Source organism: Oncorhynchus masou, chromosome 15 (assembly GCF_036934945.1).
Source record: "Oncorhynchus masou masou isolate Uvic2021 chromosome 15, UVic_Omas_1.1, whole genome shotgun sequence".
Classification (NCBI taxonomy): Eukaryota; Metazoa; Chordata; class Actinopteri; order Salmoniformes; family Salmonidae; genus Oncorhynchus; species Oncorhynchus masou.
Window position 1 is genome coordinate 35,522,341 of NC_088226.1, and position 13,275 is coordinate 35,535,615.

Sequence of the window (13,275 nt, forward strand, 5' to 3'; positions counted from 1 at the left end):
TCTCTCCCACCGCACTAGCCCGAGGGGATGCAAAACCGGACAGGAAGGACACATCAGTGACTCAACGTTGTGACTAAAGGCCCTGATGAAGCTCAGTGACACTGCTGACTTTAGTACCTACTGTAAAACATTCTCCTGCTCTCCTGTGAAACTAGTTTTGGGTTGAGTTAGCATTGGGTTGACAAGACTCTCTCTGCTTTCCTCTCTTCATCTATCTCTCTGTCTCTCTCTTTTATCGCATGTTCTCTATCTTGTCTTTCTTTATTCATCCATTTCTCTTTTTATTCACCTGTACATCTTTCCTGATCCCCCTTCCCTCTCTAAGTTCCTCCCCATACCATCTCTCATCACTTACAGAACATTTTAAACATTTTATCTCTCCCTCCCTCGCTCGCTCTTGTTCCCTCTTCCTCCTCTCTCTCTCTCTCTATCTCTGCAGGATCCTGTCTGCAATGCTAACATTCCTGGTGCATATCCTCATCATCTACCATGGTGAGTTGAGTTCCTTCCCCATTAGAAGAATCGTAACAATCTCACTTGCGTCCATCTACATTACCACCCCTACAACCTCCCGTGGGCAGATTCCTTCGCGTAGACCGAGAGAATCTGCCAAGACTGAATGGGATGCGTTAGATCAGAGCAGCATTAGTTCCGGATATGGCGAAGGCAGTGCTTAATCTGTTGCCTCGAGTGCTTTGTGCGTGTGCCCACACGGATCGTAAAGGCGGTTCTGCCTGTAATCACACAATTTCACTCACTCTACCCTGGAATAATGAATAGCAAACATTTCAGAAGCAACGCCACATGCAGTTATATGTTAGGTGTAGTTCCCTAGCGGCTTTTCGCCAGAAATAGGCCCACCCATGTCAACAAATAGAGTACAGTGCACTTGTATTCGTATACACAGAAACACAGGGCCTCTTCCTATACTATCACATCCACTACACCAGGGTTTCCTAAACTCGGTCCTCAGGACCCCATGGTGTGCACGTTTAGTTGTTTTGCCCTGGCACTACACAGCTGATTCAAATAATCAACTAATCATCAAGCTTTGATCATTTCAATCAGCTGTGTAGTGTTAGGGCAAAACAACAAAACGTGCACACCATGGGATCCCGAAGACATAGTTTGGGAACGCTGCATTACACACTATCACACCCCTTAGCTACTTACAATAGAGTCCATTATTGCCAAAAATCAAAAGGGCCATTGAGTGTTGCATTTCATTGGTGTGACACTGTGTGATCTAAGTAGAAGTGCGCTGTTCTCTGCAGTTACCCATCCTTTTAATGTTGGACGTCATCTAATGTGTAAGGAAACAATCCTTCTAATGGGTAGAATGAATCATGGACTTGGAGGAGCCTGCAGAGGCAGAGGGGGTCTGGTGGGATGGAGGATGGTAAGAATAGTTGTTGTCATTCTCTTCCTTCATCAGGGGCGGCAGGTAGCCTAGTGGTCAGAGCGTTGGACTAGTAATTGAAAGGTTGCAAGCTTGAATCCCCTAGCGAACAAGGTGAAAATCTGTCGTTCTTCTCCTGAACAAGGCAGTTAACCCACTGTTCCTAGGCTGTCATTGAAAATAAGAATTTGTTCTTAACTGACTTGCCTCGTTAAATAAAGGTAAAACAAATATCAAAAATACTGTAATGTCTCCCTGAGGCATTGTATCCCTATGACGTGACTTCATATTGTGTCAATCACATTGTTTCACCTGTTAAAATAGGATCATGTCCAGTATTTACAGTTGAATTTGGGAAGTTTACATACACCTTAGCCAAATACATTTAAACTCTGTTTTTCACAAATCCTGACATTTAGTCCTAGTAAAAATTCCCTGTCTTAGGTCAGTTAGGATCACCACTTTATTTTAGGAATGTGACATGTCAGAATAATAGTAGAGAGAAGGATTTATTTCAGCTTTTATTTCTTTTGTCACATTCCCAGTGGGTCAGCAGTTTACATACACTCAATTAGTATTTGGTAGCATTGCCTTTAAATTGTTTAACTTGGGTCAAACGTTTTGGGGAGCCTTCCACAAGCTTCCCACAATACGTTGGGTGAATTTTGGCCCATTTCTCCTAACAGAGCTAGTGTAACCGAGTCAGGTTTGTAGGCCTCCTTGCTTGCATACACTTTTTCAGTTCTGACCACAAATCTTCTATAGGATTGAGGTCAGGGCTTTGTGATGGCCACTCCAATACCTTGACTTTGTTGTCCGTAAGCCATTTTTCCACAACTTTGGAAGTATGCTTGGGGTCATTGTCCATTTGGAAGACCCATTTGCGACTGAGCTTTAACTTCCTGACTGATGTCTTGAGATGTTGCTTCAATATATCCAAATGATTTTCCTCCCTCTTGGTGCCATCTATTTTGTAAAGTGCACCAGTCCGTCCTGCAGCAAATCACCCCCACAACATGATGCTGCCACCCCCGTGCTTCATGGTTGGTATAGTGTTCTTCGGCTTGCAAGCATCTCCCTTTTTCCTCCGAACATAACGATGGTCATTATGGCCAAACAGTTATATTTTTGTTTCATCAGACCAGAGGACATTTCTCCAAAAAGTACGATCTTTGTCCCTATGTGCAGTTGCAAACCATAGTCTGGATTTTTTATGGTAGATTTGGATCAGTGGTTTCTCCTTGATGAGCGGCCTTTCCTGTTATGTCGATATAGGACTCGTTTTTACTGCGGATATAGATACTTTTGTACCTGTTTCCTCCAGCATTTTCCCAGGGTCTTTTGCTGTTGTTCTGGGATTGATTTGTACTTTTCGCACCAAAGTAAGTTCATTACTAGCAGACAGAATGTGTCTCCTTCCTGTGCGGTATGACGGCTGCGAGGTCCCATGGTGTTTATACTTGCGTACTATTGTTTGTACAGATGAACGTGGTACCTTCAGGCATTTGGGAATTGCTCCCAAGGATGAACCAGACTTGTGGAGGTCTACAATTTTTTTCTGAGGTCTTGGCTAATTTCCTTTGATTTTCCCATAATATCAAGCAAAGAGGCACTGAGTTTGAAGGTAGACATTGAAATATATCCACAGGTACACTTCCAATTGACTCAAATGATGTCAATTAGCCTATCAGAAGCTTCAATTCGCCTATCAAAAGCCATGACATCATTGTCTGGAATTTTCCAAGCTGTTTAAAGGCACATTCAACTTAGTGTATGTAAACTTCTGACCCACTGGAATTGTGATACAGTGAATTATAAGTGAAATAATCTGTCTGTAAACAATTGTTGGAAAAATTACTTGTGTCATGCACAAAGTAGATGTCCTAACCAACTTGCCACAACTATAGTTTGTTCGCAAGAAATTTGTGGAGTGGTTGCAAAACAAGTTTTAATGACTCCAACCTAAGTGCACTTCAACTGTATCCTTAAGCTATAGAATCCCTCTGGTAAAGACTGACGTTACCAGAGTTTATTCTACCGGTGTTCTCTGAACAATAGTATTGCCTTTTTATAATACTTTTACCAACTTCATGAACATGTCTTGAATGATTGATATTTTTAATGTATCATTATTGTTAATTTACGTCAATGACCTCCATTTAAATATTTTTGATTCTGCCTAGGAACAAATGCTATTGTAACAGTTGGAAATAAATATTGTGGGGATGGTATACCATGTGAAGAATCAAACCCATAACTCTGGTGTTACCAGCATCATCATGCCACAGCTTCTGCCCTGTGTCTGATGTAATTTCCTGTCAACCATGTTAACTTCCCATTTCTGCCTAAGGTGTTGTGTCTGTGGAGCCTATGCAAGAATCCCGCCATGGAGACATTCTAGAACTCCCCTGGCAGACAGAGCTCTGCTGTGCCTCACCCCCAGCCCAGCTTCATCATGGGGGAGAGGGAGAGGACGAGGGGTTTGTGGGGTCCAGGAGGGCACCATCTGATCCGGGACATCCACACACACCCCAGTGCCTCTTTAGGAACTCCACAAGCACACTAATACCTCCCCAGGAGACACATCCCAGTGGAGGTCAGAGTCACTGTTTTAATGACATTACAGTTACCTGGCTGATAGTTCTCTCTGCTAGTCTTGGGCCCGTATTCACAAATGATCTTAGAGTAGCAGTGCTGAGCCAGGATCAGTTCTGCCTTTTAAATCATAATGAATAGGAGTGGGGACCTGCTCCTTAATCAGCACTCCTCCTCAGAGATGCTTTGTATATACTACCGTTAAAAAGTTTGGGGTCACTTAGAAATGTTCTTGTTTTTGAAAGAAAAGCAACATTTTTTGTCCATTAAAATAACATCAAATTGATCAGAAATACAGTGTAGACATTAATGTAAATGTAAATGACTATTGTAGCTGGAAACGGCTGATTTTTAATGGAAATTCTACGTATCTGTACAGAGGCCAATTATCAGCAACCATCACTCCTGTGTTCCACGTTGTGTTAGCTAATCCAAGTTTATCAGGCTAATTGATCATGAGAAAACCCTTTGGAATTATGTTAGCACAGCTGAAAGCTGTTGTCCTGATTAAAGAAGCAATAAAACTGGCATTCTTTAGACTAGTTGAGTATCTGGAGCATCAGCATTTGTGTGTTCAATTACAGGCTGAAAATGGCCAGAAACAAAGAAATTTCTTCTGAAACTCATCAGTCTATCCTTGTTCTGAGAAATTATGGCTATTTCATGCGAGAAATTGCCAAGAAACTGAATATCTCGTACAGCGCTGTGTACTACTCCCTTCACAGAACAGTGGAAACGGTCTCTAACCAAGTAAATTAGAGTGTCTAGTTTGAGAAACAGGCGCCTCACAAGTCCTCAACTGGCAGCTTCATTAAATAGTACCTGCAAAATACCAGTCTCAACCTCTACAAAAAAAGAGGCAACTCCGGGGTGCGGGCCTTCGAGGCACAGTTCCTCTGTCCAGTGTCTGTGTTCTTTTACCCATCTTAATCTTTTCTTTTTATTGGCCAGTCTGAGATATGGCTTTTTCTTTGCAACTCTGCTCAGTTGTGTACCGGGACCTCCCACTCCTTTTTCTATTCTGGTTAGAGACAGTTTGCGCTGTTCTTTGAAGGGAGTAGTACACAGTGCTGTACGAGATCTTCAGTTTCTTGGCAGTTTCTCACATGGAATAGCCTTCATCACCCACAAATGCTGATGCTATAGATACTCAACTAGCCTAAAGAAGGCCAGTTTTATTTCTTCTTTAATGTGGACAACAGTTTCAGCTGTGCTAACATAAGAGAAAATTGGTTTTCTAATGATCAATTAGCCTTTTAAAATTATAAACTTGGATTAGCTAACACAACGTGCCATTGGAACACAGGAGTGATGGTTGCTGATAATGGGCCTCTGTACGCCTACGTAGATATTCCATAAAAGAATCTGCCGTTTCCAGCTACAATAGTCATGAGCAACTTTAACAATGTCTACACTGTATTTCTGATCAATTTAATGTTATTTTAATGGACAGAAAATGTGCTTTTCTTTCAAAAACAAGGACATTTCTAAGTGACCCCAAACTTTTGAACGGTACTTTATACCGGAGGTATACAATACCTGCGTCAGACAGAGTTATTTTGATAAGAGGGGGTGAATGAATGAATAACATCTTCCCATTCACTGTGTGTTTAATTCATCAAAGTGGATCCTGAGATAACGTTGGCCAGATTCAAGGACTATTTTTCAGAATATTTTCCATGGCGGTTTTGCTATGACTGTCCTAATTCGGTGTGGGTTTATTATTTATTTAACTAGGTGTGTGTGTGTGTGTGTGTGTGTGTGTGTGTGTGTGTGTGTGTGTGTGTGTGTGTGTGTGCGCGTGCTTGGGGTTGGTGAGTTCATACACTATATATACACAAGTATGTGGAAACCCCTTCAAATTAGTTTATTTGGCTGTTTCAGTAACTCCAATAACTGTTCGTAGGGAGCTTCATGAAATGGGTTTCCATGGCCGAGCAGCTGCGCACAAGCTTGAGATCACCATGCGCAGTGCCAAGCGTCGCCCTGACTTTGGACTCTGGTGCAGTGGAATCGTGTTTTCTGGAGTGATGAATCACACTTCAACATCTGACTGATGAATCTGGGTAACGTGGATGCCAGGCGAACGCTACCTGCCCGAATGCTAAGTGTCAGTTGTAAAGTTTGGTGGAGGAGGAACAATGGTCTGGTGCTGTTTTTCATGGTTCGGCCTAGGCCCGTTAGCTACAGAATACAGTGACATTCTAGACGATTCTGTGCTTCCAACTTTGTGGCAACAGTTTGGGGAAGGCCATTTCCTGTTTCAGCATGACAATGCTTCTGTACACAAAGCGAGGTCCATACAGAAATGGTTTGTTGAGATCTGTGTGGAAGGACTTGACTGGCCTGCACAGAGCACTGACCTCAACCCCATCGAACACCTTTGGGATAAATTGGAACGACAACTGCGAGCCAGGCCTAATCGCCTAACGTCAGTGCTCGACCTCGCAAGTCACCGCAGCAATGTTCCAACATCTTGTGGAAAGCCATCCCAGAATAGTGTAGGTTGTTATAGCAGATAAGGGGGGACCAACTCCATATTAATGTCCATGATTTTGGAATGAGACGTTTGACGAGCACGTGTGCACATACTTTTGGTCATGGAGAGAATATTGGGTTTTACAGCGACCAGACAGACAGTCAGACAGACAGTCTAACATGCAAACATGCTAATTAAATCTCTCTCCAGCCACCTGTTGGGACATCCTGTGTCGTGTCGATGAGACCTGGGAAAATGTCATATGTGATCTAAAGCACCGCGCCACTTCTTCAGACACCTCCACTCCTGGGTTGGTGACAATTTGCTTGCAGCGCTTGGTGTGAGTATCAAGTTCAATTTAAAGTCCAGTGTTACTAGATTTCTATTAAATATGACCTATAATTAATGACATTATGAGTGAAATAGGATGACATCATCCTCTATGAGGAAAGAGCAAGCATTTTTGAAACGGTCCATTTGAGATACAAGATGGAGGTGTTTTTTTTTATTCAATGTATGCTCTGGCCACAAATACAAGTATAAGATGAGTCAACAATATAGCTTGGGTATGAGTTAACAGAATATTAACATTTAAAAGTGATATTTTCACTGATCAGTTACCATAACTTGCTGCTCCTCTCTAGAGTCTCTCTCCTCTTCCATTACTTTTTGTTATCCCTGTCTAGTGTTGGCCTTGGCCCAAAAACCTACCTGAGGCGATAAGAGCACAGGTGGATGTTTGAGCTGTGTGTGTGTGTGTGTTTGTGTGTGTGTGTGTGTGTGTGTGTGTGTGTGTGTGTGTGTGTGTGTGTGTGTGTGTGTGTGCGTGCGTGCGTGCGTGCGTGCGTGCGTGCTATGAGCCTATTCATCTCCCACAGCAGGGTTAAGCGTGTGTGTAGGTGAATCTACTGCGGTGCAGGTAGCAGATAAATTATCGGCTGGTTGATAACACACCAGCACCAGGAAAACTGGGATCGCTGGCACCGTGCTAAATAGACAACAAGAACACACTACTGTTGTCACTCAATAAGCCTATGATACAGTCATTCAAACAGGATCATCTTGTTCCATACTCAAACAGTATATGAATTGTGTTTGATGTTTTAATGTTTGAATAGTTCAATGTCAACTTGTCAATCAATTAGATGTATCAGCAGTTGTCACAATGACTGTGTTAACACAGGTAGCCCAATTGTGATATTTTGCCAATAATTGGTCTTTTGGCTAATCAGATCAAATATTTTGCTTATAATTGGGCAAAAGATCAGAATCGGGCTGCCTGTGTAAATGCAACCAAAGTGCCTTTACATACTCATTGCTTTCATGTGGATTGCACCTAGCCTGGTCTCAGATGTTTGTGCAATCATTTCAAACATGGCATGACAAGGAATTTCACATGATAGCACAAACAGATCGGGGACCAGGCTCGGTTGCACCCTGACCTGTGCTTTGTCTATGATTTCCACACTACACTAGCCTATTATCTTTACTGTATGAATGTATATTTATTTAGGCTGGCATTTGTGATGAGAACATGTTTGCGTCCCAAATGGCACCCTATTCCCTATGTAGTGCACTACTACAGTTGAAGTCGGAAGTTTACATACACTTAGGTTGGAGTCATTAAAACTAGTTTTTCAACCACTCCACAAATTTCTTGTTAATGAGTTTTGGCAAGTCGGTTAGGACATCTACTTTGTAGACACAAGTCATTGTTCCAACAATTGTTTTCCAGACAGATTATTTCACTTATAATTCACTGTATCACAATTCCAGTGGGTCAGAAGCTTATATACACTAAGTTGACTGTGCCTTTAAACAGCTTGGAAAATTCCAGAAAATGATGACATGACATTAGAAGCTTCTGGTAGAATAATTTACATAATTTGAGTCAATTGGATGTGTACCTGTGGATGTATTTCAATGTCTACCTTTAAACTCAGTGCCTCTTTGCTTGACATCATGGGAAAATCAAAAGAAATCAGCCAATAATTGTAGCCCTCCACAAGTCTGGTTCATCCCGGGGAGCAATTTACAAACGCTTGAAGGTACCGCATTCATCTGTACAAACAATGGTACGCAAGTATAAACACCATGGGACCATGCAGCCGTCTTACCGCTCAGGAATGAGACACGTTCTGTCTCCTAGAGATGAACGTACTTTGGTGCGAAAAGTGCAAATCAATCCCAGAACAACAGCAAAGGACCTTGTGAAGATGCTGGAGGAAACGGGTACAAAAGTATCTATATCCGCAGTAAAAACGAGTCCTATATCGACATAACCGGAAAGGACACTCATCAAGGAGAAGCCACTGCTCCAAATCTGCCATAAAAAAGCCAGACTATGGTTTGCAACTGCACATGGGGACAAAGATCGCACTTTTTGGAAAAATGTCCTCTGGTCTGATGAAACAAAAATATAACTTTTGGCCATAATGACCATCGATATGTTTGGAGGAAAAAAGGGGTGTAACGCTCCGGGTGTTGTGGGGGTGGAGTCAGTACCCCCCCCCCCCTCCCCCCTTCCACCGACGCGCGGCTCCAGCAGCGCACCGACACCGGCCTCGAGGTCGACCCAGAGGACGAAGTGCATGGCGATCCGGATGGAGGCGATGGAAATCCCTCAACATTGATGGATCCAAGATGTCCCCCACTAGTACCCAGCACCTCTCCTCCGGACCGTACCCCTCCCAGTCCACGGGGTACTGCAGGCCCCTCACCCGGCGTCTTGAGTCCAGAATGACCCGTATCGTATACGCTGGGAACCCCTCGATATCCAGAGGGGGGGGGGACCTCCGGCACCTCACTGTCCTGCAGGGGACCAGCTACCACTGGCCTGAGGAGAGAGACATGGAACGAGGGGTTAATACAATATTAGGAAGGGAGTTGTAATCGATAACACACCTCGTTTATTCTCCTCAGACCTTTAAAGGGGCCTACACACTGCGGACCCAGCTTCTGGCAGGGCAAGCTGAGGGGCAGGTTTTGGGTCGAGAGCCAGACCCTGTCCCCCGGTACAAACACGGGGCCTCACTGCGGTGGCGGTCAGCACTCCTCTTCTGCCGTCCACTCGCTTGTTGGAGAGATTCCTGGACGGCCCTCCAGGTCTCCTTGGAGCGCTGTACCCATTCCTCCACCGCAGGAGCCTCGGTCTGCCTCGGATGCCATGGTGCCAGGACCGGCTGGTACCTCAACACACACTGAAAAGGGGACACATTAGTAGAGGAGTGGCATAGTGAGTTCTGGGCCATTTCAGCCCAGGGAATTTATCTCGCCCACTCCCCTGGCCGATCCTGGCAATACGACCGCAGAAACCTACCCACCTCCTGGTTCACTCTCTCCACCAGCCCATTACTCTCGGGGTGATAACCGGAGGTCAGGCTGACAGAGACCCCCAAACGCTCCATGAACGCCCTCCATACTCGGGACGTGAATTGGGGGCCCCGATCAGGAACGATGTCCTCGGGGTGCCGAAGTTTGAGTTTGATGCTGGCTCACCAGGGGTGATCGAGAAGCGTTCCGCCTGCCATCTCTACTCCCAGACGGACCCCCCCAGCACCAATCGGCCGTGTGTCCTCTCCGACCATAGCTGGTGCAGGGGGGGCCTCCTCCTCCGGTACCCCTCAGCATGGCCCCTCCCAACTCCATCGGAATGGGAGCAGAGGGGCTGGGTGGTGGAACACACAGGACCCTCTCCGAACGCCCGCGGGCAGCCAGTAGATTGTCCAATCGGATGGACATCTCGATTAGCCCATCCAGGGAAAGAGCGGTGTCCCGACATGCTAGCTCCCTGTGGACGTCCTCCCGGAGACTACACCTGTAGTGGTCGATAAGGGCCCTGTCGTTCCACCCAGATCCTGCTGCCAAGGTCTGGAACTCCAGTGCGTAATCCTGGGCGCTCCTCTTCTCCTGCCTGAGATGAAATAGTCGTTCTCCCGCCGCTCGGCCCTCTGGAGGGTGATCAAACACGGCACGGAAGCGGTGGGAAAACTCTGGGTAGTGCTCCCTCGCTGAGTCTGGGCCATTCCAGACTGCGTTCGCCCACTCCAGAGCACGACCCGTGAGGCAGGAGATGAGGACACTCACCCTCTCCGCTCCTGAGGGAGTGGGTCTGACGGTGGCCAGGTATATCTCCAGTTGGAGTAAAAACCCCTGGCAACCCGCCGCCGCTCCATCATAAGCCCTCGGGAGCGTCAGACTGAGGGTGCTGGAATCGGGAGATGGGGAGTCCGGAGCCGGGGGTGCCGAAGTTGGAGAGAGGAGACCACTCCTCTCCCATTGGTCCATTCTCTCCATAATTTCATCCATAGCCGATCCGATGGAGGATGGTGGTATGGTGGAGAACCCGTTCCTCCATCAATGGGAGAGGGTTGGCTGCTGCTCCTGCTGACTCCATTTTCAGGTGCGGGATTCTGTAATGCTCCGTGTGTCTTGGGTGTGGAGTCAAACGCAGGAAACAGAGAGTTCAATACTGTGCTATTTTATGCACTCACGAAACACTGGGTGCTCAAAAGCAAATGCCCCAAACACGGGGGACGAAAACAGTACAGCAGAATACACGACCAGGAACAAACACGTTCCTCTACTACATACACGAAGGTTACAATAATTAATCCCGCACAAAGAAACAGGCTGTCTAATAAAGCCCAACTAATTACTAACTAACAGGTGCTAACAATAAACATACAAGGCAGGGGAGGAAAGTAAATCAGTGTTTGCTAATAGGCCGGCGACGACGACCGCCGAGCGCCACCCGAACGGGAAGGGGAGCCACCCTCGGTCGGACTCGTGACAGGGGAGGCTTGCAATGCGAGGAACACCATCCCAACCCTGAAGCACGGGGGTGGCAGCATCATGCTGTGGGGGTGCTTTGCTGTAGGAGGGACTGGGGCACTTCACAAAATAGATGGCATGATGAGGAAAGAAAATTATGTGGATATGTTGAAGCAACATCTCAAGACATCAGTCAGGAAGTTAAAGCTCGGTCTCAAATGGGTCTTCCAAATGGACAATGACCCCAAGCATACTTCCAAATATGTGGCAAAATTGCTTAAAGACAACAAAGTCAAGGTACTGGAGTGACCATCACAAAGCTCTGACCTCAATCCTATAGAACATTTGTGGGCAGAACTGTAAAAGTGTGTGCAAGCAAGGAGGCCTGCAAACCTGACACGGTTACACCAGCTCTGTCAGGAGGAGTGGGCAACAATTCACCCAAAGTATTGTGGGAAGCTTGCGGAAGGCTACCGGAAAAGTTTCACCCAAGTTTAACAATTTTAAAGGCAATGCGACCAAATACTAATTGAGTGTATGTAAATTTCGGGCCCACTGGGAATGTGATGAAAGAAATAAAAGCTGAAGTAAATAATTATCTCTACTATTATTCGGACATTTCACATTCTTAAAATAAAGTGGTGATCCTAACTGAGCTAAAAGAGGGAAGTTTTACTAGGATTAAATGTCAGGAATTGTGAAAAACAGTGTTTAAATGCATTTGGCTAAGGTGTATGTAAACGTCCGACTTCAATTGTAGGGAATACCATGCCATTTGGGACACAGACCTTGTACCTGAACTGGTTTAAGTAAATAAATATTCCCTGTCTATTTCAGATCACAGCCTGACAGAGAGGTAAACACCACGCATGGGACTGACAGCATGGACTGTGTGGGAAAGGATTCCATCACCTGTTCTATCGTCATCCTCGCGGTCAGCAGTATCGTTGTTGTAACAGCCAACGTGTCAAACACCACAGCAGGTCCCCTGATAGTTCTCATCGTCCCTCCGCGTCTCGGTAAGAAGTGGTAAATACATCTGATCCCTCCTTCACCCTCTTGTCTGAAGATGATAGAGGATGTTAATTGCTTTAATGGCCAGGTGGCTTATCTATCTGGACCTCAAAGTCAGAGGCTAAAGGATACTGTTTAAACCTTTTTTTCATTAGTCCACTGTTGATACGATCCCAAAATGTTTTGCATGTCAGCAATCAAGATATAGAACTTACAAAAAGCAAATTGTCATGCATCATCATGATGTGGCAAGTGACAATTTGCTTTTAATTTTGATCATTTTTGAATTGATTATTCCTTTAACCATTTCATATATGAGTTCCAAATGTGTCTAACGGTCGCCCCAGCGTGAGTTTTTCTTTATGATCGTGATGTCAGAATGCACTCACTGTTCCAAAATGTGATTGTTACGCAACAGGACAGAACCTGCGCGGTGCTCAAACGAAGACACACGCTGCCTGCCAATTATCTATAGACTATATTTCAACTTGTCAATTTGAAATGATTTTCTTCAAGGATTTAATTGAGTTGTGTTCCACCTTCTCATAATTTCACATAGAAGTAGCCCATTTCACTGTTGCAGACAATTTATGTGTGAGGCTTTACCGACAACTTCTCTTTTCGATGAGAGCCCAACAAACCTCCCCAGTGTTTCCCCAGATCATGTATGCAGACATTTGCGCAGTCTAGCACATACTTTTTCCCTCCTGGCTGATGTTCGCATTGCCTTCATTGTTGTTTACAAGTAATAACTTAGGACATGTGTGCGTTCCAGTCAAAGTAAGTTCCTTATTTTCTGTATATTGTCGTTTCTACTTTAGCATACTGTATGTATGTATAGAGCATAATGTATTTGCTGTTTTATTTATTTTATTTATTTCCAATTTTTTTGTATTGTAATAGACACGTATGATGTGTGTAAAATACTTTTATGAAGGTTGTGCTTGATTATGATGAGCTAATGCTAAGCTATTTGCCAGCTGGGTGTGTTGACATGATACAATGCATTCTGGGT

The 13,275-nt window shown here is 44.8% G+C and overlaps 1 protein-coding gene across 1 annotated transcript in view; it reads left to right on the forward strand.

Moving 5' to 3' along the window:
* The window catches only part of LOC135556184 (leptin receptor-like), a 73,374-nt gene that overhangs the window by 18,297 nt on the left and 41,802 nt on the right, over positions 1–13,275 (forward strand). The window contains exons 3-6 of the mRNA XM_064989174.1: positions 440–492; positions 3,750–3,995; positions 6,684–6,813; positions 12,084–12,265. Coding sequence (XP_064845246.1) covers positions 440–492; positions 3,750–3,995; positions 6,684–6,813; positions 12,084–12,265 — 611 coding nt within the window. The remainder of the gene's footprint in view (positions 1–439; positions 493–3,749; positions 3,996–6,683; positions 6,814–12,083; positions 12,266–13,275) is intronic.